The sequence below is a fragment of the Bos javanicus genome, chromosome 1 (genome assembly GCF_032452875.1).
Source record: "Bos javanicus breed banteng chromosome 1, ARS-OSU_banteng_1.0, whole genome shotgun sequence".
Lineage (NCBI taxonomy): Eukaryota > Metazoa > Chordata > Mammalia > Artiodactyla > Bovidae > Bos > Bos javanicus.
The window spans coordinates 52,635,299-52,660,346 of record NC_083868.1 but is presented as its reverse complement, the minus strand read 5'-3'; the positions used below and the strand labels follow the sequence as shown (position 1 = coordinate 52,660,346).

General features: G+C 39.0%; 1 protein-coding gene across 16 annotated transcripts in view; it reads right to left on the bottom strand.

Annotated features, from left to right (window-relative positions):
- Positions 1 to 25,048, bottom strand: part of BBX (BBX high mobility group box domain containing) — a 297,809-nt gene that overhangs the window by 87,244 nt on the left and 185,517 nt on the right. For all 16 annotated transcript variants that reach the window (XM_061384983.1, XM_061384907.1, XM_061385913.1 and 13 more), the window contains 2 exons: positions 10,454 to 10,624; positions 4,838 to 5,080 (listed from right to left, as the gene is read on the bottom strand). In XM_061384983.1, the coding sequence (XP_061240967.1) occupies positions 4,838 to 5,080; positions 10,454 to 10,615 (405 nt within the window). In that variant the 5' untranslated portion in view covers positions 10,616 to 10,624. The remainder of the gene's footprint in view (positions 1 to 4,837; positions 5,081 to 10,453; positions 10,625 to 25,048) is intronic.

The window sequence follows — 25,048 nt, the reverse complement described above, 5'->3', positions numbered from 1 at the left end:
AATGCATTAACAGATAATTCATGTACAAGCTAGCTGGATTTAGAAAAGGCAGAGGAACCAGAGATCAAACTGCCAACATCCACTGGATCATAGAAAAAGCAAGAGAATCACAGAAAAACAATCAGCAAATTAGAAAAAAACCTAACACTTAGTAAATGGACTGATATTTCTGAAATCAAGTAGTTAGCTCACTTAGTGGAACATCTATTTTGTTAGGAATCATTAATCACATTGGACAGTGTCTGCCAAGATGGGCAAATGATACTTTTAGTTTTGTTGATTCTTATGTTTCAAAGATTAATTGTGTTTTTTAGTAGCACTTCAGTGTGTTAACAGGTTCTAATAAAAACAGTAAAAAAATTATTAGGTAAAGAAGTATGAAACACAAACATAAGCTTATCAGGAACAACTAATATTTCATGGCATTTTAAACTTCATGCCTGTGCGCACAGTGCCTTACTTGCATCTTAACCTCAACCCTGTGAGGACAGGTATCTTCACTGACAATTACAAATGTGTAAACTCAGAAGGTCTGAAAAAGGAGAAGGCTACCCAAACTCTACTGCTAGTAATTTGCTGCCTTGGATAAGTCACTTAACTCCTCTGGGCTGCAGTGTCCTCATCTTTAGCTTTCAGAAAATGGTATCTACTTCATAGGATTATTTTTAGGATTAAATGAGTCAGAACCCTAGAGAGAATAAAGAAATATTCAAAAATTGGTATTATTTCAAAAAAATAAACACAAGTATTTTTTTTTATAATAAGAAAGTCCCAACATCCAGAACACAGGAATGGGAAAGGCCTCGGAAACAAGAAATTTGAGAACCATGAAGCCCAAATCTTTGGTTTTACTACCCACCTCTCCTTAAAGTGCTGGGGCTCCAGTTAAGTCATACTCAGAAAAACCCACACAGAGTAAGTTATTTCATTAGAGGTAGCAGAAAGTGTCTGATAGAGGAAGGAAATGTCAATTGACAGCTATGGCTTCACTCAAAAGAAAGGTTCTTGGAAAACCAAAGCAGAAGTTCCAAAGAACAGAAGGGTTAAGAATCATTTAATAAACAGATGAAAATGTGACTATAACTTAATTGTTCACAAAACTCTCACCAAATTACAGATTATAAAATAATTCTTGTACGGAAATAACAAATGTAACACTTGTTTCTCAAGAATGTGGGGATCAGTGAGGTGCTGCTCTAGCTCAGTAGTATGCAAGATGCCACATCAAGCTAGTACAAAGACAAATTCTGTCGAGCGTGACACATGACTGTTAACAGAAGTTGTACAGAGTGATAATACCTAAGAAAATGACATCAAATTTTCTATGGAGAAGAATCCATTTCTGATAAAACCAAAGAAAGGGCATGAATACATTAATTTTCTCTTGAAGAAATATCGAGGAAGAACTGGTCACGAAACCCCATGGAGATTTACAGTGATAATCTTTCCTAGACTCCAGACCACAATAGACCCCAACATTTACAAGAGGCTATTACAGTTTACTTTAAAACTGTATTTTACTGCATTTGATTCCATTGCTCTTTTATTAACGTACAACTGAGCTTCCAACTTTTCAGGCCAATTTCTCAAGATGTTCACCTTTATATCATCATTTCCTGTTACTCACCTACAAACAGCTCAGGCTTCAAGTAAAACTTTCTCATTCCTGAAGTTGTTCTTATTTTTCCCTGTCTGCTCGTATCTTTGCCTTTCTTCTGAATCCTGTGCCAAGGGACATACCAAATTCTACTAACAACTTCATTAAGCCTTTTCTGAAATACCCTAACCCCAGCACAAGCAGACTATTCCCATGAGACCATGATATTTTATAGTTACCATTTTCCACTTCTTACTCAAATCTCTTGTCTCTCAGTCATCTAAAGTGAGCAACATATACTACAAGGATGCTAGAAGCACATAGGAAAGACTATTCCAGGGTCCACAACTGTATGACTGGTCAAGATACTAACTCCAAAGAGCCTTCAGTCCCTGCTCTGAAGAACAGGAATACTCAAGGCTGTCGTTTAGTTGCGTCTAACTCTTTGCAACCCCACAGACTGTAGCCTGTCAGGCTCCTCTGTCCATGGGATTTCCCAGGCAAGAATAGTGGAGTGGGTTGCCATTTCCTTCTCCGGGTGATCTTCCCAACCCAGGGATCGAACCCAGGGATCCCGACCAAAGGATCTCTTGCATTGGCAGGTGGATTCTTTACCTCTGAGCCACCAGGGAAGCCCCACGGAACAATCATAACTGACTTTAAGTATTTATGCATATGCAAGACATCCACTCTGGAATGAACTAACTAGTCAATAAATGCATGTATTCTGTCCCATGCCTAGGCTACAAAAACCAAAGCGGGTATGAAAAAGGTCATTCAAAATTGTCTTAACTTACCAGATTCTCCCCTCTCTTTGGCACTGACTCTATCTGAATAACATGTGTGATCCTCTATATTGACTGTCCATTAATTAATTATGATTATTAGTTTAAGTGACAAGTATAAGTTTCCAGAAATGTCCTAGTCAAAAATGCAGACATATATTTGTACATTTGTACAATGTATACATAAAGATGTTAAAAGAACAATAATATGGTGTGAGACTACTAACAGGCAGCTGCAGAAGCTAGAGGCTATGAATGCCCACAACACTGCACCATAAGGCATGCTGCTGAATTTAAGAAAGGAATCCAGGTTATATCCTTAGGACAGTTTAAAACCCTCGGAAAACAGGAAACCCTCATTAAACTTTTTTTTTTCAACAATACAAATCAGCCCTGGGAAACAATTTAAAAAACTGAAAAATTTCCAAACAGGTACTTCGCCTCACCAGATGCACTAACAGAAAATAATCAGACAGCAAGTAATGAGTAAGGGAAAAAGTGACATTTCAACTAAGGCTGTAATATGCACACAAAAAAACACCAGCACAATTACCTGCACTCTTTTGTAATTTCAAAACCATTTGGTAAGTAGGTAGAAACAAGTATCACTTACGACTAGAAACCAATTATATAAGGATTTTGAAAGTAGCTGAACCTTCCATGCATGGCACTGGAAGTGAGACATTTCATAAGAGCAACTATAAACAAGACAAGTTGTTGGGTGGAAGAGCCAGTTACTGTCGCCATTGGAGTAGCTTGGAGGTTGGGGGGGGGGGGCGGCACACCTTATGAGATTTAGATTTCATTACTTACCACAATGGCAAATATTGTGAAGCTAATTAAGTAACTAGTAAAGGAATTCCTATATGAAAATAAGACTTCCTTCCTCTTAAAAGTGGCCACCTGTTGGGTTTATCAATTAGCAGTATTTGAGAAAGTAAACAATTATGGGACAGGCTGCATGTTACCCAAAAACAGTAATCCAAAAATAAACTCAAGAGTTTAATTATAGGAGGCTTATGCAACTCCCTATGAGGTTTCAGATTAATTGTTTTATCTTAGAAGCATGACTATGAAAGGATCTAAAGCTACTTAATGGGAATCTTTTACTATTAATTACTGTTATGAGAATGAAGATCTCCAGTAGCATTTAAAATCATGTAGATTACTGGAATTGATTTTAAATTTGCAAGATAAGATGCTCTACATAGCTAAAATTCTGTCTTTAACAATACAGTTAATTCCTGAAGCCTTATGTGATCATTAATTACACAATAACTATGCTAATTATTTATTCTGGATTCAAATTTCCCTGAAGACTAAGAAATTTTTATGTTCCATGTTAGCCTGTTAAGCAACTCAATAAAACCACAGCAATTGAAAGAATTATTTTTCTACATACTGAGATGTCTAATAAAATATCTCACTTGAAACTCTGTATTTGTCACCTGCTGGTCCATCTTATCATAGAACTTAACCAAATGTTTGGGTGGCTGGGGTTTTGCATGAATCAATATTATTTGCAAGCTGTAACTCTAAAGAAATATAGTTAGAATTATTCCTTTCAAGTTAACCACAATGATATTGCTTTGCTTTCCCCTTACTTGCTAAATCCATTACACAATACATTTTAAATGTACAATGAACTCACACTAATTTAAGGTTACTTTAGAAACAGATCAGTATACAATTTTTGAATAAATTAAGTCACATTTTGGAACATACACTCCAGTCCTCTGGAAAGCATTCCTGTATGGAAATACTTCTCACCAACTGCTGCTCACAGTGTTTACACGCACGCACACATCACAGTACATCCTGTTCCACTGCCATTCGTTCCTCTACTGGCTTTGAATACTCATGCCGTACTTACTACCTACAGAAAGAAGTCAAAGCATATCTTTTGATAACTGTGTATATTACAAAATTTTTTTAAAAATTAGTGCTGGAAGGGATGCAAATTTTGTTCCAACTTTCTCTTTCTCATAACATCGTTTTTAAAAAAGGAAAAAAAAAAAACCCACAAAAAACTGAGACCCAGAAATTAACTCAGATATGGTTACAAAGCTGTTTAGCTTTAGAACTAGATCAAGAGTGTCATCTTCACCATGGGCATTCTCTGACAGCAGAAGCTGGGCTCCTAGAAAAACTAAAAACAAAAGTCATTCATAATAAATAAATCACCATTCATAAAAATCCATCCCTCATGTCATCAGTGCAATACAAACAAGTGAGAAAAAACTTCTTGGCAATAGGTTTCTTTTGGCACCTCACCAGTATTTGCAAGGTGGACTTGGAACTCAGGAATAGGAACAAAGCTTCAATGTCTTCGTTTAACACTTGATTTGGGATTCACCTTCATGCTGCTGCTAGACATTTTGCATGGACTCTACTAACTGGGGGTTGCAGGATTGGTTGTTCACAGTTACCACAAAGCCTCCTCACTGTAACTCACCTCCTTGGCCATGTCTGTGTATTTCTGCTTTTCCTTTGGATCGAGAACAGCCCACCAATCAGCTAGTATCTTGGTAGCACCTCGGTTATCAAGCCTGGGGTGTTCCTGACGGACAAGAGAGCGATGACGTTTGCAAAATAAAAGAAATGCATTCATTGGTCTCCGGGCTCGCTGTTCTGGTGATTCATCATCTTCAGTTTCACCAACATCTTGCTCTAGGCCATCGGCCCCAAGAAGTTGAACCTATTAGCAACAAAACAAGAGCCAAAATGTTTAACACATCCTGGATAACTCTGTTTTTAACAATTAGTGTTGGTTTTTAAATTGTATTTTTCCTTAGCTCTGTTTAAACAATTTACAAATGGGGGGAGGAAGGGTTTTTAAAAATTATCAACCACTATTTGTGGCTGGTAACCAACTTAAAATGTTTTCTTTTGCTGAGTTTCTGTAGCAACCTGTGCATGTCTCTATTACAGCATATATTACATTGTTGTTATAATTGCTTGCATTTTTTTCTCTCACCAACAGTGAACTCTTTGAGGACAAAACCTCTCTTATTTCCCTCATACACAGTGCTTAGTTTAATGTCTTGTACAATATTAGTACCTAACTAACTGCTGGATAAAGGATTAAACCCATTCCATAGTATATGGGTCTCAAAGTTAACAATATCCTCATAAAGATACATGAATATTGGTTCTGTCTTTCTCCTTTTTAGAAAGTGCTTTTGTACAACTAATAATGTGAAAATGAATAAAAATCTAATACAGACTAATGTTTCTGTGTACATCAAAGTGAAGCCTCCAACCGTAAAAATCAAAACAGACATTTGACGTTATTTGAAGGAAGAACTACAAAAGTAAATTTTCAAGTCTACAGATAATCACACATTCTTGTCTACTGAAATTCTATGGTGATAGGGCTTACACTTTCAAAACTGCTTTTGAATCCTTCATTTCCCTAAGCATCTCATTCAAGATCTTCAAGGACTTCTGCAAGGCTCTGATCCTGTCCATCTGTGTAATCCTCACTGCTGCTGTCCTAGTAGCACTCTGGCCTATGGCTTCATCTTCCTGCTTTTACTCCCTTATAATACTTCCTATACATGGCTGCAGGTTTAATTTCTTAAAGCACATCTCTGACCACAGAATCTTAGAATAGCACTGTTAAGTATCTTCTGAGGCTAAAATATGATTCCATGGTATCTCTTGGAAACACTGCAACCAAGAACAGAAGTCCAGAATGCTTACTAAAACCATTCCTTTAATGCTGCTTTATAGCTAAAATCAAGAAGGATCAAAGATGCTGTCAGACTGCATTATACTGCTGCTGCTAAGTCACTTTAGTCGTGTCCGACTCTGTGCGACCGCACAGATGGCAGCCCACCAGGCTTCCCTGTCCCTGGGATTCTCCAGGCAAGAACACTGGAGTGGGTTGCCATTTCCTTCTCCGATGCATGAAAGTGAAAAGTGAAAGTGAAGTCGTTCAGTCGTGTCTGACTCTTAGCAACCCCAAGGATTGCAGCCCACCAGGTTCCTCTGTCCATGGGATTTTCCAGGCAAGAGTACTGGAGTGGGGTGCCATTGCCATCTCCGATACAATAGGGCAGTAGTTCTCAAATGTAAGTGGGCATAGGAATCCCTGGAGGTCTTGTTAAAACACAGATTGTTAAGTCCCATTGCCAGAATTTTGTATTCTGTATGTCTGGAGTAGGCTTTGAGGATTTGTATTTCTAACAAGTTGTGCAGTTACGCTGCTGGTCTAAGGATCACGCTCTGAGGCCATTACTATAATAAGGCAATCAGTTTCTTTTATATCATGTTTATTGGGCAACTGTTACAGACACTCTAAGACAAATCACTAATTTAATCCAACTAAATGTTTTTTAAAAGTCTTTTAAATTTAAATTAAGCATTGTATATGCATTTAATTAACCATCAATTGTCTTCAGACACAAATAGTACAGAACAATCTCAAAGTCAGAGCTACCTGATCTGGAAGTACATTAGGGATTATTACTGGGAACGAAGGCTACAGATTTATCTTCCTTGTTATGGGTATAATCATTAACAATGACTTGCGTTTTCAAGGAATATTTATCTATCATTCTGAAACTGACTAAGAAGTTACAGAGAAATGAGGCGTAAAAATATGTATTACGTAAGTTGAGGAAGTAATTTTATTTTCCCTTCAGAAAAAATAACTTTGATCCAGTGACTAAATTATAGAACTCAAGACAAGAGTTGGAAAAAGAGATAAATAAGACAAGATCCTGGCCCCAGGAGCTCACTGTTTTGGTAGAGGAGAAAGACATATAAGCGAATAAATTAAAAAGCAGGATGATGACTACAAGAAATCAGTGTGATAATGAAACACTAGTGGATTGGTAGAACAACAGAAAAGTCTCCCTAGAAAAGCGTCGTCTGGGCTAAACTTTGAAAGACAAATCAGAGTATATAAGGTAGTCAGTGGGAGGTCGTGGGGAACTAACAAAGATTAAGGCTCAATGGTTTATTCACTTATATGCAGTTCAATAGAATCAGTATACAAAAGATTAGAATGGAGAACTAGAGTTGTTGTAGAAGAAGGTATGGGCCGCTTCATGAACAATGTGCTTTGTCATTTTTTTGAAAAATGCGAAAGAAAAATAAGGGCATTTAATCCTGTAAATGAGTGGTTTCAGATTGTATGACTCAAAAAAACCCCTTGAAGGGGACCAACACAGACTGAAACTTTTTGTTCTGTCAAGTATGAACACTAAAAACATTTTTTTTAACTTCTAATATAATTATTTCATTAAATTAACTAACTGAAAAGTGAGTAAACAAACAAGTGCATGGTATATAAATTAAATTGAAATAAAAAATTATCTGGACCTTTTTTTTCTTTCACCAGAGGCCAAGCAAGTAACACTCTGCAACAAGACAACACTAGCACCAGACCAGAATCTGGAGACCGCTGCTAGGAGCAATGGAGAGCCATGAGTGGTTTTAGCAGGGGAAAGACACTGTCAGATCTGTACTGCAGGATAACTCCCGTCATTAGTGTAGAGCACGAATTACAGTAGCCAAACTAGCAGCAAACAAGACTAGAGGAATGAATTAAAAGTTTATGCCAGCAGTCCACGCAAGAACCAGGACAGGGCTAAATCAAGGCAGTATTCATGCGAACGGAGAATTGGGAACAGAGACAACACTCACTAATGAGGTAGAAACAAGAGCGACTGGTGTCTTAACTGAATGTAAAGGTTGAAAAAGGAAGAATGTTTCCAACTTTGGCAGCCAGATTCCTTCATACACAACTGAGAACACTTTTTCTCAAATGAAGGGAAGTTATATCCAGTGGGGAGTAGAAAGATTAGTACTGGGTAGACAGAATGTGAAGAGGCTCTTGGCAGAGAAGGCCGAGTTGGGATAATGAACTAATGTACCAACAAAAAGAAGTAAGACCAACAGTATGGGTGAGATCTCTTGATTGTAGACTAAAAAGAGAAGAGGACTCAATGACTTCATTCTTTTACTAAATAACTGTTTACTGGGCATGTGATACGGAGCAGCCACCGTTTCAGGTGATACCGACAGAGCAGTGACCATACAGAATCCCCATCCTCATGAAGCTGAAAAGTAGCACAATCAACCTGTCACTCTGGAAGGATCTCTCTGGCTGCTTTATTGAGAACAGACTTTAGAAGGGCAAGAACTAGGGAGAGAGAGGCAGAATATAGCAATCTGCACCAGCGCTGGTGGTAGCTTGGAGCAAGGTGGTAGCAGTGACACTGCTAAAGAAGGGTCAACTAGTGAAGACCTTTTGAAAGCACAGTTGAAAAGCTGCTGATGGACAGACCAGAGACTTGAGCAAAAGAAAACAAACAAGGTGTCAGGTCTGACCAATCCGACACAGCTGGAATTGCCATTTACTGAGAAAGGAAAGAAAGATGCCGGAGGATGGGGTTTGGAGAAGAACAGTGAAAGCTTCATTTTGAACACATTTAATCTGAGATTCTGACTCGATATTTAAAGTGGATATGTCAAGTAAATAGTCAGAAATACAAGTCCAGAATTTAGGGGAAAGGTCCAGGATGCAGACAGAAATTAAGATAAGAGGCTCAGAGAACATCAATATTTGAGGGTTAAATAATGGATGGACAACAAATGGAGGAAACCAGAAAGGTATAGTTGGGAAGGTAGGAACAGAAATAACAGTGAGTGCTGTCGTGGACATAGGAGACAGCTTCAAGAACCAAGTCATCAAATGCATGAGAAAGATCAAATTAGGCATGAGCATACACTTGGCAATTTCCTCAAATAGGAAGAGTGACACCATTTCTCTGAAAAAGGAAAGGAAAAGATGGATAAGGACCGAGATAAGAGTAAGCTGAGTGGAGAAAGCTGAAGGAGGCATTTTTGGTGGCCTCTATTTTCTCTGTGAAAGACAAGGAAAGTGCAGCAGTGAGGAGACCATAAACAGTATCCAGAGAAGATGTCTGCACAACAGGAAAAATGTTTGTAATTCCTGATAAACAGAGCAAAGAAGGGAGTTGACCCAAGCCTAGGACAAAAGACTGAGTGGATATTGAAGAATGTTTATAATATTTGTAGTGACACAAAATATGTACTCATTTATTCTTCCACTGACCATGAAAGGTGAAAGTGAAGGTCGCTCAATCATGTCCAACTCTTTACGACCCCATGGACTGTAGCCCACCAGGCTCCTCTGTCCATGGGGATTCTCCAGGCAAGAAAACTGGAGTAGGTTGCCATGCCCTCCCCCAGGGGATCTTCCCAACCCAGGGATCAAACCCAGGTCTCCTTCATGCAGGCAGATTCTTAAACATCTGAGCCACCAGGGAAGCCCAATGAGCTGTTCAAAATCTACTCTGCACCAATCACCATTCTGGGCTTTAAGGAAGGAGAAGACAACAGGAAGGGGAAGACCCCTGCTCTACCAAAGTTATACACTAGTCTGGGAAGACAGACATAAACAAGTATACATAGCAAACAAAAAGAAGTTCAAGGGGACAAATTCCTCAGACGGGGAAGACTTGGGTGTGAGGGACATCCCTGGGGAGGTAAAAGATGAGGAAGCAGTCATGCCAAGATCTGAAGGAATGTGTGGCTTTCTAGTCACCTGCATCATTGTGTAACTTTCTAAGCAAGAGCTGGCTGCTCCAGTGTGAGACCAGAGGAGGGGGACTGAGAGGGGTGGCAGCACCCAGATGCTCTGAGGGCCTTAAGGATGAGGGCCTGAACAGCTCTGAACCTGCCTGTAGTGGCACAGCTGGGCTGGGCAGGAGGAAAGAGAGGCCAGAGGAGCAACAGGTGGGTGCAAGGTGAACATATCAAATTTTATGAACTCACTTCATTTGACTATTGCCTGCAAATCATTAGTTAATTGAGAGAAATACTAATTAAGAAGGATCTGCTTCAGTCTAAATTATTAGGAAGTATAGATACTTTAAGAGTCATCAACATTTGGGATGAAACTGTAGATAAAGTAGTTAAGTAGAATTCAAGTTATACAGACTCCTAGAAACACATTCACTGTACCACACGTGTTCACTGCAGTTTCTGAATGAATGTTCAAACTTAAAACTACTACAATAAACAGAGAAATTACCTTATCAATATCCTCCTCTTCGTCTTCCTCTTCTTCCTCTTCTGAAAAGTCAAGGAGTTTCTTTGCTAGCAATGGATGCCACTGAAGACACTTTCGCTTTGGTCGTTTTCCAGTCCCTTCTCCTTCTGCTGAATGATCTTTATTTCTATTACTGCCTTTCATTACTGTGACCTGTGGTAGTCAAAAGAAAAAGAGAAAGAGAAATCAAAGTAAATTTGATTAAAACTAGTTTATTTAGCTTCCTTAACTTTAACTGGATTATAGTTTTAATGATTAAAATATCTACCAGCTCAGGCATTTACTGGATTCAGTAAGAACTCTAAGTTAACATAATCAAACATTCATTTTAGTGGGCTAAATTGCTAATAAAATTTGCCTTTTCCTTTTCTGAAATCTTCTTCCTTCCACTTTATAATTTCAGAACTCAAAACCCAAATAAAGTGTTAAGATGATGATAAGTTATTGTCACCTGTTCATATTTACTAGGATAGTGTTTCTCAGAGTCTTCCACTAGAGTAATGTGAAAGATTCCTCCCAGGAGAGTAGAGATCCTCCCAGATGTAGGTCTCTCTACATTCTCTGATAGCTCCTATTTTTTCATAATAATTTATATGAATTTCACATTCTATACTATGATAAATCTTAGAAGTATTAAGTAAAACGAATGCTTTGTAAGAATCAAATGTGTTAGATTTAAAATAAAACTATTTCATAAGATGACATACACTTTTCAAAAACTAACTGCATGCAGCCTCCAAGGATCCCGTCCATAGATGAAGTCACTCAGTGGGATGAGCACTCACTTGTGATACAAGTCACCAATCTCCGTGCCTCTCCCTATTACATATGCACTGCAAACCTGTAGTAAGTTTCACTCTCTAGACTTCTTTCCCCTAATAGATGATTGTCTGAAATAACTATGAATCTGACAAAATCTTTCAGAAACCTAAATTCTAAAATATTTTTCAATGACTTAAAAAAATTTTTTTTCTGAGTGAAACAACTACATATTCATATTGTAAAGGTGAAAATAGCAAAAAAAAAAAAGTACCTTCTCCATTATGCCCAGCCCAAAGTTAAACTACACAGTTTCTTACATGCTTTCCCATAATTATTTAATATTTCTCATTCATTCATTTGAAATAATATTGATAAATAAATTACTCTTTATACATACTGATGTGAAAATTCACATAATACAGTTAAATACCATCAGTTTAAATGGTTCATGCTGATGACTACAAACTTAAATGTAGTTGCCAAAAATCACACAGTGGTGGCCTTTCTGGTCAGTTTAAATTTGCATTGATCCAAATGCTTGCAGAGTGTTATCAATAAACTTTTAATGCTAAGTTGCTAACATTAGGATCCATGAACATACAGTTTCAAGATTCATCTAGTTCTCAAGTCTTCAAAACAATACGATATAGGCAATTTTTTATCTTCCTTCCTTAATTGTTTTTGGGTTTGAGGGTCATATTTAGGTCTTCACTTCAAAATCAAAAAACATTCACTAATGTTTCCTTCTAGAACTTACAAGACTTCATTATTTTAAAAAATGTAAATAACTAATCAATCTGGAATTCATTCTGACAAAGGAGTGAGGTGGGGATTGAGCTTATTTTTTCTCCCCAAAATACCTAACCAACTATTTCAAACCATTTATTAAATCCTCCTGCTTTCCCCCATTCCATGTATGTAAGTCCATTTCTGGTCTGTCTTCTGTTAATAATCTTCCCCTTTGTTTTCCCATCCTTTGACCAATTCTAATATCTTAATGGATAATATCATTCTGTACCTTCCTCTAAATACAAATATAATAGTAAACACAGCCACTTAAAGCGTCTAAGCTGAAAATTTCTTGCTTTAAGTTTGATCATCCTCATTTTTAATAACCATATACTATTTCAAAATAAGAATGTATTGAAATTTTCTCAATTATTTCATGATTGATAGGCATTAAGATTACGTATCAATAAAATCTTCATTTTAATAATTTTTTAATCTTCATTCAGACAAAATCTTATTATTAAAAGCTGTGTCTAGTCAAAAAAAAAAGGGGGGAGGGGTGAGGAGGGGAGAAGAACATGTTCCCGTGGTTTCCTTAGCAAGAAACTTCTGCTGAGCATCTGAAGCAATTACATGATTCATGTGGCTGCCTCAAGAGTAGAAGTGATTGAGAACTCTAAATGCAATTAGTTATCTGCTATGTTTTTAATAAAGGAACAACAATTTCTTTGAATTGATAGACCAGTTAACAATTCCCAGTCAATCTACAAAAAAAACTTGGCATAGGCAACCCAATTTCCAAAAATATCAGTGCTGTACAGAGAGAATAGGAAACAGTTATTTTTGTGGCTTACTAATCACTTCAGGATGAGATGCTTGAGTAGTAATTAAACCCATACTGGGTTTTAATACCCAATATTTTATGATATAACACGTTTTTTAAATAAGTAAAAGAAATCAGCAGGAAATTTTAAGTCAGGCAAGCTGTTATCAACTGGAGAGGTCAAAGTGATTGCCAGTGACTAGAGAAAAATATATCATTTAGATTCAATGATTTTGATTATGCTATTTAATTATGCATGAATGTGTTTTAGAGTATGTGCCTTTGTATATATTTATGTGTAATTTCAATTTCAAACAGAATACAAAATGTCAAGAATCAAATGAATGGAAGGTATACGTGGCTTTGGGGTTCAAAATAACCACATTAACCTCCTCCCACCACTGCTCCGCTTCTTTCCACAAGGCTGCCAGGCCACTATGATACCGTATCTCCTCTCTGATGCTCCCCACATTAATCTCTCCACCCCCATGAAAACAATAAAAAGATCCTATATTGCTAATGACACCAACCACATTTTCTCTTGAATTACAATTATGTGGGTACATCCTACCTTCATCACTAAGCCTTCTCCTTGATGATCCAAGACTAGTTAACTTTATACACCCAGAAGCATCTGGCTTATCAGAACATCAAGATCGGTTAGTTGTGAGGGCTGCTGTAAGCAACCATATGAAACTCCATGCTAAATTATGGTGATAATTCACTATTTATACACTAGAATGGCTTCAAAATTAGCACCTTCTCTTTCATTCCTGTGAATTCAGATATTCTTTCTTGAGTGAAAAAAAAGGAGGTCTGATAACTACATATAACAGTAAATGCAGGCCTAGGTGGCAATGTTCTGTTAGGAGAACCATCGACTGACTACCTGGGCTGTGGGGGAAAAAAGAGTGACAACTAGCACAAAGTCTAGAACAAAACAGGAGGAAGATAGATATTTTTAGCATGAATAAAATAAGTGAACTGAAGACAGCAAACTTGGGACAAAATAGTCAAGAAAAGTATGTCTGATCTAATGACCATGAAATACCCCAACTATAAATTGGACACTTTAATAACTTATAGTTATCTATTACTTTTTAAATCACCATGGATCTATTTTCAAACTGTTGAAAGAAGGCAAACGTGTCCACAATGGGTAGGGGTGGGGGTGCTCCTGATTATCATTCAGAAGTAATGAGAAAGAGAAGAAAGAAAAGGTGAAGAAAAACATCTGAGAAAAAATAAGGGCAAAGAAGGCATAATTTGGAGACTTAAGCATATTACTTATTTCAACAGACAGGAGGAGGGAAAATCGTTACTTTTTGACAGTAACAGAGACCTACCTTCGTAACTATTTTGCCACTAAAAACCCCACACATTATAAAGTTTGGTTTCTTGTTCTGGTAAAAGAGCAAATTAAGCTAGCAATCTACAGGTAATGAATGAAGCAACTGGGGGACTTTATTCAAAAGGGGTCCTTCTTCCTTTCTACATGGCAATTCTAGAATAACTGAAGTCAGGTTATTTTTACTATCAGTGGACTCTGTACTTGAAAGAATCAATATCATAAAATTAGGCTGCTGAGATCAAATGATGGAGGCTGAAGGTCCCTATCCAAAATACAGTTGGGTTTTGAACAACTCAGGTTTGAACTGAGAATGTCCACTTACACGTGAAACTTTTTCAGTAAAAACAGACTATATTACTACATGATCAATTGCTGGTTGAATCTACTGATCAGAGAGCCATGGATACAGGTAGGTGACTGTATAGTTATATAACCCCAGCATTCAAAAGTGGACTGTACTGAATAATATTTATCTTATAAATATAAACCAACCCATGTGTACCCTTTTCTTTGCCAGGAAGAGTTGCCCTAGATACTAATAAGACTAAACCAAATGTAAATCAACTTGGTGATACATTAGGAAAAACTTCATTGAACTATGTTTTTCAAATGCAGCAAGGCCATTCATAGAAGACCTTTACTGAGATCAAACTTCATGAGAAATTTAAGGAATAAATATCATAAAAGAAACAGTATAGAGTGAACACCACATTTAACAAGAGAAAACCATGGACACTGACACCTAAAGGCCTCATTCAGAATCCTGCCTATACCACTAACTGCTCACTGTAAAGCTGTTTATCTTGCTAGTCTCTCCTCACATTAAAACTATGTTAACAGCTCTACTGTGAGAACACTTTTCATGTAACACCCAGCACACAGCCTGGCACCAAGACAGTTCCCACTCCACAGTGGTAAACCCTCCTGACATCCACAGGCTTTTTAGAGTATGGGTTCAACAGACAGTAAGGGCTTGCTGTAACGCAGCCTAAGATGCTGTTGGAGAGAGAACACAGAGGACTCCCATTCAACAGTGGTCCATGGTCTTTCATCTCCAGCCTCAGAAACTGAAAAAGAAAGATGGTAAGTTTCTGTTCTTTTGTATGAGTGATATACAGTCAGAAACAGACCCTTGGCACAGTCATAAATTCTATAAGATCCTCTAGTCTTTCTATCCTTTTGTCTCTCTACTTGGGCAATCAGTAAATTTTGGCTTTCAAAACACCGTGTAAATGTAACTGTGTCACAGGGGTATTTTAGAGTTTAAACTGTTTCCTGAATGTCCAATAAAACTCCATTCAAATCATATTAATGGAAATTCAGACCAAATTAGATAGGGGAAGGTGAGGGAGGCCTATGAAATCTCATTGTTGGACAGCCACACATTCTATTTATAAGTAAACACTCTCCTGGGTCTAGCTGAGCCTGCAAAGCTTCAGAGCCATCTCGGGCCTACAGAGAAAATCAGCCCCAAGAAATAGTGATAAAGCAGTAGTTCTAGCGCTTCCCCATGAGTTAGGGTGACCTGCTTAAACAACTCTTCCGAGAGTGTTGCTCCTTTCAAAATGCTCCTTGCCTCCATTCTTTCAGGGATCCACCTGACACAGACACTGGCAGACATCCCAACTTGGAAGCCGTGCTCACTTCCTAAAATTCTTCCATTTTCTGACTTGTGCTTCTACCAAGGCCCAGGTCACATTCACTTCCCTTCTAAAGCTTTCTGTGAAAACCTTAAGTCAAAATTCATTGCTCTTTGCTCTTGAGCTGTGATTGTACTTGACTTTTTTGGTCAAGCACTTATCATGGTATTTCAGTTATCTCCACCCTCCCCCCAGTTGGTTGTGAATTTCTAATGGGAAGGTGTCTTGGTTTCTTCCTTTTTTGTCCCTGGGCCTCAAACTGAGGCTGGTATTAGCAGTTTCTGAAAAGGGTATTAATGGCTTGTAATTTCCTCACCTGACAACCACATAAAACAATTTATGGGGAGCACGTGTATACCTGAAATTTAAAAAAAAAAAAAAAAAGGCAAAAAAAAAAAAAAAAATATTTTTAAAAAAAAAAAAAAAGATATGATCCCATAACATTCCCATACACTGATGCAAGTGAAAAAAAAAAAAAAAAAAAACAATTTCCCAAAATGAAGTGTTCCTAAGGATAACTTTTAAAATAATACTAATATACAACTAATATTTATTAATACTATTTGCTTCATACTTGATATTCACTATCTCATTTAATCTTTGTAAGAACCATTCAGGCAAGTACTAACCACTATGCAATCCAGTTGAAAAAGCTGAGGGTTAAGCCATTTGTCTAGGGTCACACAGTTGGCAGCAGAGGAGCTGGCTCGAGAACGAGGAAGCTTAACTCAAGAGCCCAAACACTTACCTAGGACAAAGCTCCAATATAAACCCTTCCATCTGTTGACTCACTGGGCATTTTCTATAGGACAAATAGCTTATGAGCCATGGAACTACCTAAAGGGCACTCTAGGGGGTGGAAGGTACATACTTTCAAGGTTCAGAGCAGAAGAGCAAGCTTACATCTCTGATAACTACAAGTGACAGTTACATTAGACTAACTTTAAAACTCTTTGAAGATTAAAGTTCTACAAGTGCTAATCATTATTGTAATTCTAATGGCAATTCTAAACTGTAGACAGATTAAATGAAAACTAACTCATTCAATAAAGTAATACTCTCATTGTAGAAGCAATTCGGTCACTCTATTCATGCAAAGAGTGTCTTTCAATGCACTCCTTATTGAAAAGCAGTAGCTCTTCAAGTTGAAACTTTAACTCTGTCAAGATGTTATCTACATGCTCTTCATGAATACTAATAAGACACCAACTATTCAAATAATGGCTTAGCTACACTGGCAGTTCTGGTTCCTGACCCCCCTCTTCGTGAAGGAATATGTGTTCTAAGATCTTTAATACTTACACTTCATGACATTTATAGCCTTAGGAGAGCTTAACATGGTTCTCAAAATGCATGCTGCTCTAGGCTACAGATAGAGACAACAGCTACCTTGAAAGAGATAAGGCACCAAAAGAAGCAGCTGAGGGAAGAAAAGCGATTTACACAGAGAATTCAGTAACAGGCTTGAACGTGTTTCCCATCACACTGCCCTCTCCGCCAAAGCCCAACTTTCTGCTTTCCTGTGGCATTTACGTTCTTCACCATAAAATCACCAAATTCCTAGTCTTCAACAGGTCTAGCATAACACATTTGCCCTTTTTAGTTTCTAAATGAACATGGGTGTTTTTTTTAATCCATTTATTACATGGTCAGGGCATAATTATCACATTGACAAGAATCTGATGTACAAAACAAAGCCAATGGGAGCCTCTTCCTCATTTATTCTCCACACAGCTAAACATGTATTTATTGATCACATGCTGAGCTATGCACTGTGGCAGTTAGGTGCCCAGCCTTACCTCTCATTTCATCACCATCTCTGCTGCCTCCATTCCGCTGGCAGGCAGGTGTCGTCCTGTCTCCCCACACCTGCCCTGTGCTTCCTCAGCTCTCCCAGGCCTGCACACTGTACCCCACACACCCATTCTCACTTCCTATGCAAGTCCCTCTGAACTCTCATTTCTAAGGAGCTATTGTTATTTGCTCAGCTCCTGTCTCTCTCCTTCCTGAGCACCATTTTTGACCACTCACATTTAATGTCTGTGCCATATTTTTTGAAACTTGACTGTAAAACAACCATCATTTTCCCATATAATACATGTATAATGACTCCATATGAATTCCTCCCAGAGACCCTGGAGGGTAAAAAACATGCCAGATGCCTTTTTTCAGGATCTGTCAGAGCAAACGTCCCTGTGCTAGACAGGAGTACCTGAGGAAGTGAACACAGAAACAATACCCTTCTGCTTTCACATTATGCTTTTTCTTTGCATTGTTTTGCTAAGAGGCATAAGAGACACAAGGCTTGAAAGGAAAACATGCAGAGAAGGAAAAATAAGAACCCAGAGGGTTGCTCAGGAGGAGAGGGAAGAGAGAAGAGAAACAGAAAACTGACAAGGAGATGTAATAAAATGAAATCCAAGTCACTTCCAAACAGCTGTCAACACTGAAGACATTTTTTTCGTAGCTTTATCCCATTCTCTGGTCAATGACTATCATTATGCTCTCAAAACAATATCATAGCACCTTCCCCTCACTAGTACTCTTTTCCTTTCATACCTGGTCTGCTAATTAACCTCAATTCTGAACTGATCCAATCATTTTTCTTTCCCAGTCTATCCCCAGGTTGCTGGCTATTCCCAGGGTCTGACACTACTACAAAAAGTTTCCAGTCTCAGGTTGATCCTCAGTGCTCATTCATAATCTTTACTTGTCTTAGTCTTATCCAATCCCACAGGGCCCACAGATTAATAAATTATTGGTTCCTTCCCAAACTACATTGATAATGAGGAGAATAGTTATTTATATATATATATACACGCATAAAACATTTACATATATATAAAATGCTTGTATATATTTTGCTTCCTATGTGCCAGAACATCATGTGAAATGCCAGGCTGGATGAACCACAAGTAGGAATCAAGATTGCTGGGAGAAGCATCAACAACCTCAGATACGCAGATGATAGCACTCTAATGGCATAAAGTAAAGAGGAACTAAAAGATCTTCTTGATAACAGTGAAAGCTTAAAACTCAACATTCAGAAAACTAAGATCATGGCATCCAGTCCCACCACTTTATGGCAAACAGAAGGGGAAAAAGTGGAAACAGTGACAGACTTTTATTTTCTTGGGCTCCAAAATAACTGTGGATGGTGACTACAGCCATGAAATTTAAAGATGCCTGCTCCTTGGAAGGAAAGCTATGACAAACCTAGATAGTGTATTGAAAAGCAGAGATAGCATTTTGCTGAAAAAGGCCCACACAATCAAAGCTACGGTTTCTCCAGTGGTCATGTATGGATGTGAGAGTTGGACCATAAAGAAAGCTGAGTGCTAAAGAATTGATGCTTTTGAACTACAGTGTTGGAGAAGACTCTTGAGAGTCCCTTGGACTGCAAGGAGATCAAACCAGTCAATCCTAAAGGAAATCAGTCCTGAATATTCATTGGAAGGACCGATGCTGAAGCTGAAACTCCAATACTTTGGCTACCTGATGCGAAGAATTGACTCCTTAGAAAAGACCCTGATGTTGAAAAAGGTTGAAGGCAGGAGGAGAAGGGCATGACAGAGGATGAGATGGTTGGCTGGCATCACTGACTTGATAGACATGAATTTGAGAAAGCTCTGGGAGTTAGTAATGGACAGGGAAGCCTGGCATGCTGCAGTCCATGGGGCTGCAAGGAGCTGGACATGACTGAGCAACTAAACAACCGCTAAACACTTTATATGAATTAATTTCTGTAACATTCCATATACCTCTTGGAGAAAGAACTATAATGGTCACATTTTATATAGGGAGCAACTGGGAATGACAAAGCTTAAACAACATGTCCAAGGCCATTCTGCCAGCATGTGGCAGAGCCAGGATTTAAGCATAGGGCTTCTGTCCTCAGAGCCCAAGCTTCTCCATACGGTCCTTCCCAGCAAAATCCTAGTCATTCTAAGAAATGCCTTTGCCTCCTGGTTAACAGGAAGGCATGTGTGGACCCTCCCAAAGTTCCACCCTGCCTACCAATTTCAAAACTTCTTTTCTTCTACTTTTTCTCAAAGGCAGAATTTCAAGGCCGGCTCCTTCTCTCCCTCCCAGCCTGTGCTTCTCATCTTTCCTGCTCCCCTGGACCATTAGATGTTCAGTTTGATGAAGTACTGATGAACTATCACCAGTTGCTCCCAGTAAAAACCTTCTCTTTTGGCCTGGACACAATTTCAAGTCTAAAGCCCTCTCTGAATCCTCCTCCTTTAGCTAGTCCTCTGTTATGGTACAAACTGCCCTCCAGCCGTCAGGCCAGGAGACTGCCTAACCACAAGCCACGGAACTAGCAGCCAAGAAGAACTGGCCCTAGGTACTAACGTTGTTCACAGGCTCCACCTTGCACTTCATTTACTGACTTGTTTCCTAATCTTCTCGGTTCTAAAATCCAGGATTAATTTCCTAGAAAGCACTCACAGCTGATTCCAACTGTGCCACAGGCTCTGGCTTCCTTCTCCACCTCACTATGATTCACGCTTGCATATTTAATTTCTAGACTCTCAGAGAAAACACATTGTCTCCATTATATCCATGGGGGACTTGCCAGAGCCCGCATGGTGCACAGAAACTGGACATTCCTTCTTTTCACAGAAACATCTGGAAAATATGCACATCTTTTCTACTTCCTCACCAATTCCAATCACTGCAACTGGCTTCTAGCGCCAATACCTAATCTCTCACCATGTTCTGTCCCTTCTACCGCCTAATATATAGTCTGCTCCTCTCCATTCCCCACGCTGGCTCAGCAGTCTGGTCTTCCTATTTATGGTTGTGCTGACTTGAATTCTCCACACTACAAATACGTGCTCATGCCCTTCTCCTGCCTATGAAATCTCTTCAGCAGTCCCTCAATGTACTCACGGAGAAGGCAATGGCACCCCACTCCAGTACTCTTGCCTGGAAAATCCCATGGATGGAGGAGCCTGGTGGGCTGCAGTCCATGGGGTCGCTAGAGTTGGATACAACTGAGTGACTTCACTTTCACGCATTGGAGAAGGAAATGGCAACCCACTCCAGTGTTCTTGCCTGGAGAATCCCAGGGACAGGGAAGCCTGGTGGGCTGCCGTCTATGGGGTCGCACAGAGTCGGACATGACTGAAGCGACTTAGCAGCAGCAGCAGCAATGTACTAAGGAAGACATGCAAACCTCTGCCTTCATACAGCACATAAGATTCTTCCTGACTTCACCCCTACTTAGTTTTAAGGCTCATGTTTCTTTGCTCCATTCTCACTCTTAAATTTCTACCTACACTGAGCAACATGCTATCACCTGGAACTCACCTCTTAGCATCTGCACGACTGCTCCCTGCCATGAGGCTAGTAGGCCTGCTTCAGGCCAGAGCCTGGATCTCACATCAGCTCCCATTGGCCCTTACCAGTCTGAGAGAGAGGTGCTTCTTAGTTGTCCCACAACACCCTACACTCAATATCCCCCAGTGAAACGGCGTATTTCCCTTGTTATATCCCTCCTGGCTTTGACAGTCATGGTATGAACTTGAGCCCACTCGTTCAGTGCAGAGTCTCAGGTTTGCTCCCTGAAGTCTCTTCCTGTCACCTTTATTGCTTCTCATCTGCCCCTGCTTCTTTTCCGCTCCTTCCCCACCATACCTGGCTCTTCCTTCCTGCCTTGTGACCCTCCATCTCAAGAGATTCCTTACACCAAGCTCAAATAGCATTCTCAAACTCCCAAATCAGAACAGCTGACAATTTTACTTGTTTGGAAATACTAGCTTCTAGGCAGCAAATGTTAAAATGACTCAATGAACAATTCTGACCTCATAAGAGAAATAATTACTATTCCCTTTTCTGTGTACCCATCACTGAACACTAATCTTACATGAACCAGTTTAAATACAGCTCTTTAAATAGTAAGAATGATCATGCATATTTTTACAAATATTTTTAAATATTTATATTAAAATTCTATCAGGACTTCCCTGATAGCTCAGTTGGTAAAGAATCTGCCTACAATGCAGAAGAAGGGATAGGCGGCTACTCACTCCAGTATTTTTGGGCTTACCTGTGGCTCAGATGGTAAAGAATCTGCCTGCAATGCAGGAGACCTGGGTTCCATCCCTGGGTTGGGAAGATCCCCTGGAGAAGGGAAAGACTACCCACTCCAGTATTCTGGCTTGGAGAATTCCATGAATTCCATGAACCGTATAGTCCATGGGGCCGAAACTAGTCGACACGACTGAGCGACTTTCGCTTTCACAATAACGAAAGTTAAAAAAATTTTTTCAGTTATATTAACTTAAAAAAATTCTAAACTAATCCAGACCTTTTTATTAGTCTGGATGTCTTTCACCATCCTGATCTCTACTTACAACTTAAAAAACAAAACCAGAAACAATGGTTCCTGTTAAGAATCAACAATCTACGATACCTCTAGACAGAAATCTCTTTTTCCTAAGCTATTATTCTTTACTCTTAAGTGATGGCAAATAATTTTAAGTTACATTTAAATTTAGTTCACTCAATAAAGCAAAATTTCTCCATCTTAATGGTTACAAAACAAAACTATTTTCCCATAACATTAAAAAGAAAGAAATCGCTCTTATTTTAGTAGTTGTAGTGTTTACTGAAGCAGCTTATCCTAGCTTCTGCAACACCCATCTGCTTTACACTTTGGCACACTAGAACTGAGTTAATTTGTCATTTTCCAGATTACATACTGTAAGAAGGTAGGATGTTGTTTATCTTTATATTCCCAAATGCTTGGAATACTGCCTTGACTATATTATGCAATTAATAAAAAGTGCTTGAAAATGCATTAACTAAATGATTTTGTATCAGATTGTGCATTTGCCAAGGAAATTAATTAGAATACACAGGGAGTTATGATACATTTATAGTTTCTGTTTAACTAGAATTAAGCAGAAAAACCATTTGTTTTATACCTGGTTCACACTTGGTGAGATTTTTTTCTTTAAATATTTTCTGACTTAATACACATGATATCAAAGTGCTTATTTGCAGCTTTGGAGTCATAATAGTGCCCTATTCAAAACATTAAACATTCCATCTATATTTTTATTGGGTGTTACAGTCCTTCTGTGTGCTCGGTCTGATTGCTTTGACTTCAGTGCCAAGTACTGAACGCTCTTTTCCTTTATTCATGAAATGTATTAAATCCATGGTATTTGTTTTAAAAAGTTCTTCAGATCATAGAATTAACAACATAAGTTTCTATTTCTATACCATTTGCCTATTTATTCCCCCTCTTTGGAAAACTACCAAAGAGAGAATATAAATAGCTAGACATTTTAGGATGACCCGAAATTCATTCTTCCTTCCATTTTTCTTTCAATGCACAGTATGCAAATGGGCATTACCCACAAGAGGGTTCCAGAAAAACATCTATTTCTGCTTTATTGACTATGCCAAAGCCTTTGACTGTGTGGATCACAATCAACTGTGGAAAATTCTGAAAGAGATGGGAATACCAGACCACCTGACCTGCCTCTTGAGAAACCTGTATACAGGTCAGGAAGCAATAGTCAGAACTGGACATGGAACAACAGACTGGTTGCAAATAGGAAAAGGAGTGTGTCAAGGCTGTATATTGTCATCCTGCTTATTTAACTTATATGCAGAGTACATCATGAGAAACGCTGAGCTGGAAGAAGCACAAGCTGAAATCAAGATTACCAGGAGAACTATCAATAACCTCAGATATGCAGATGACACCACCCTTATGGCAGCAAGTGAAGAGGAACTAAAAAGCCTCTTGATGAAAGTTAAAGTGGAGAGTGAAAAAGTTGGCTTAAAGCTCAACATTCAAAAAACTAAGATCATGGCATCCGGTCCCATCACTTCACGGCAGATAGATGGGGAAACAGAGGAAACAGTGGCTTGCCGGGAGCCAGCGTGAGGACCTCCACCCGTGGCAAAGGTCATGAGGAAGGAGGCTCAACATACGCAAAGGCGGGATGAAGCCTCAGGAGTCCCCTGGAAATTCTCGAGCATCTACCCCCAAAACCAGAGCCTGCCTACTTCACTACTTTGTGCTCTCACCTACACCTCTGACTTTATGGGGGGCTGTCCCCCACCACCTCTTTCAGAGAAGGAGTTAACTTAGAGCTCCAGTTAATAATAATTCCTGGGCATGATAGGAGTGTTTCAATCTACAAACTCCTCTGAAGGTTCTCTAGCCTGCCTGACAGCCTTGTTCAGCCACATGTGATTGCTCACAGCCTCCCAACCGTGAGAGGCACGAGATGCTTTAACTCTTCTAAAAAACAGGTTCCTTAGAGAAGTTAGAAAACTATTAGTATAAGTATAGTGGGCTGATTAGAAACTGTATTGGTGAAGGGTTTTTCATTTGTTGAGCCAATGTTTGCTGCTAAGTTTCCACATCCCCTGCCCTTATACACATTAATGAATATATAGAAGAAATAAGTATTAACCTTTGATATTAATCACGTTAGACCTTAGGCTAAGCAAATTCTTTCCTTAAGTAAAACCCACTACACCCTCACCCTATAGGAATGTAACTTTATCTGGTACCTTCAGAAGGTGGCGTCTGTTTCAAAAATAATCACCCCTGGAGAAATAAGCGTTCTGGTTGACTGACCGCCGTCACAAGGAGAGGGTCATAAATTGTCAGCAGGCCCCCCTGGCCAGAAGATGATGTAACACCCCTAAGACCTCTGTATACATTTGTATGAAGCACCTGACTTTAATAAAAGTCAGGACAGCTGTCCCCGCATGACTTTTGTATAACATCTCAGTGTATAAAAACAGACCCTGGAAAATAAAGAATGGGATCAGTTCCTCGAAAGACTGGTCTCCCCATGTCTCTCTCTCAAACTCTGACTGAGTTTCCATCTGGAGCGCAGAGCCCGCCAAGCTTATTAATTTTGCCTAGGCTTCGAAGATCCGACCGGGGAGGCCTCAGTGTCTCCTCTCCTTCAGGAGAACGGAAGGATGCCTGCGGCCTACGTAAGTGGTGCAAGCTTCTTGTCTTGAAGTTTTATTGGTTTCCCACGTAAACCAAGCTACTCAGCCTATTTTCTCCACTGAATTTTCCTACTGAGCTATCCTTATTCTATTACTCTTTATATCTCTAATTAATATCTAATTAAAGCCAGTGTATTCGCCGACGCCGTCTCTCCTTCGAATTTCCCTTGATCCACCGGGGCTGGACCCCGGCGGTGGCTGACTTTATTTTTCTGGGCTCCAAAATCACTGCAGATGGTGACTGCATCCATGAAATTAAAAGACACTTACTCCTT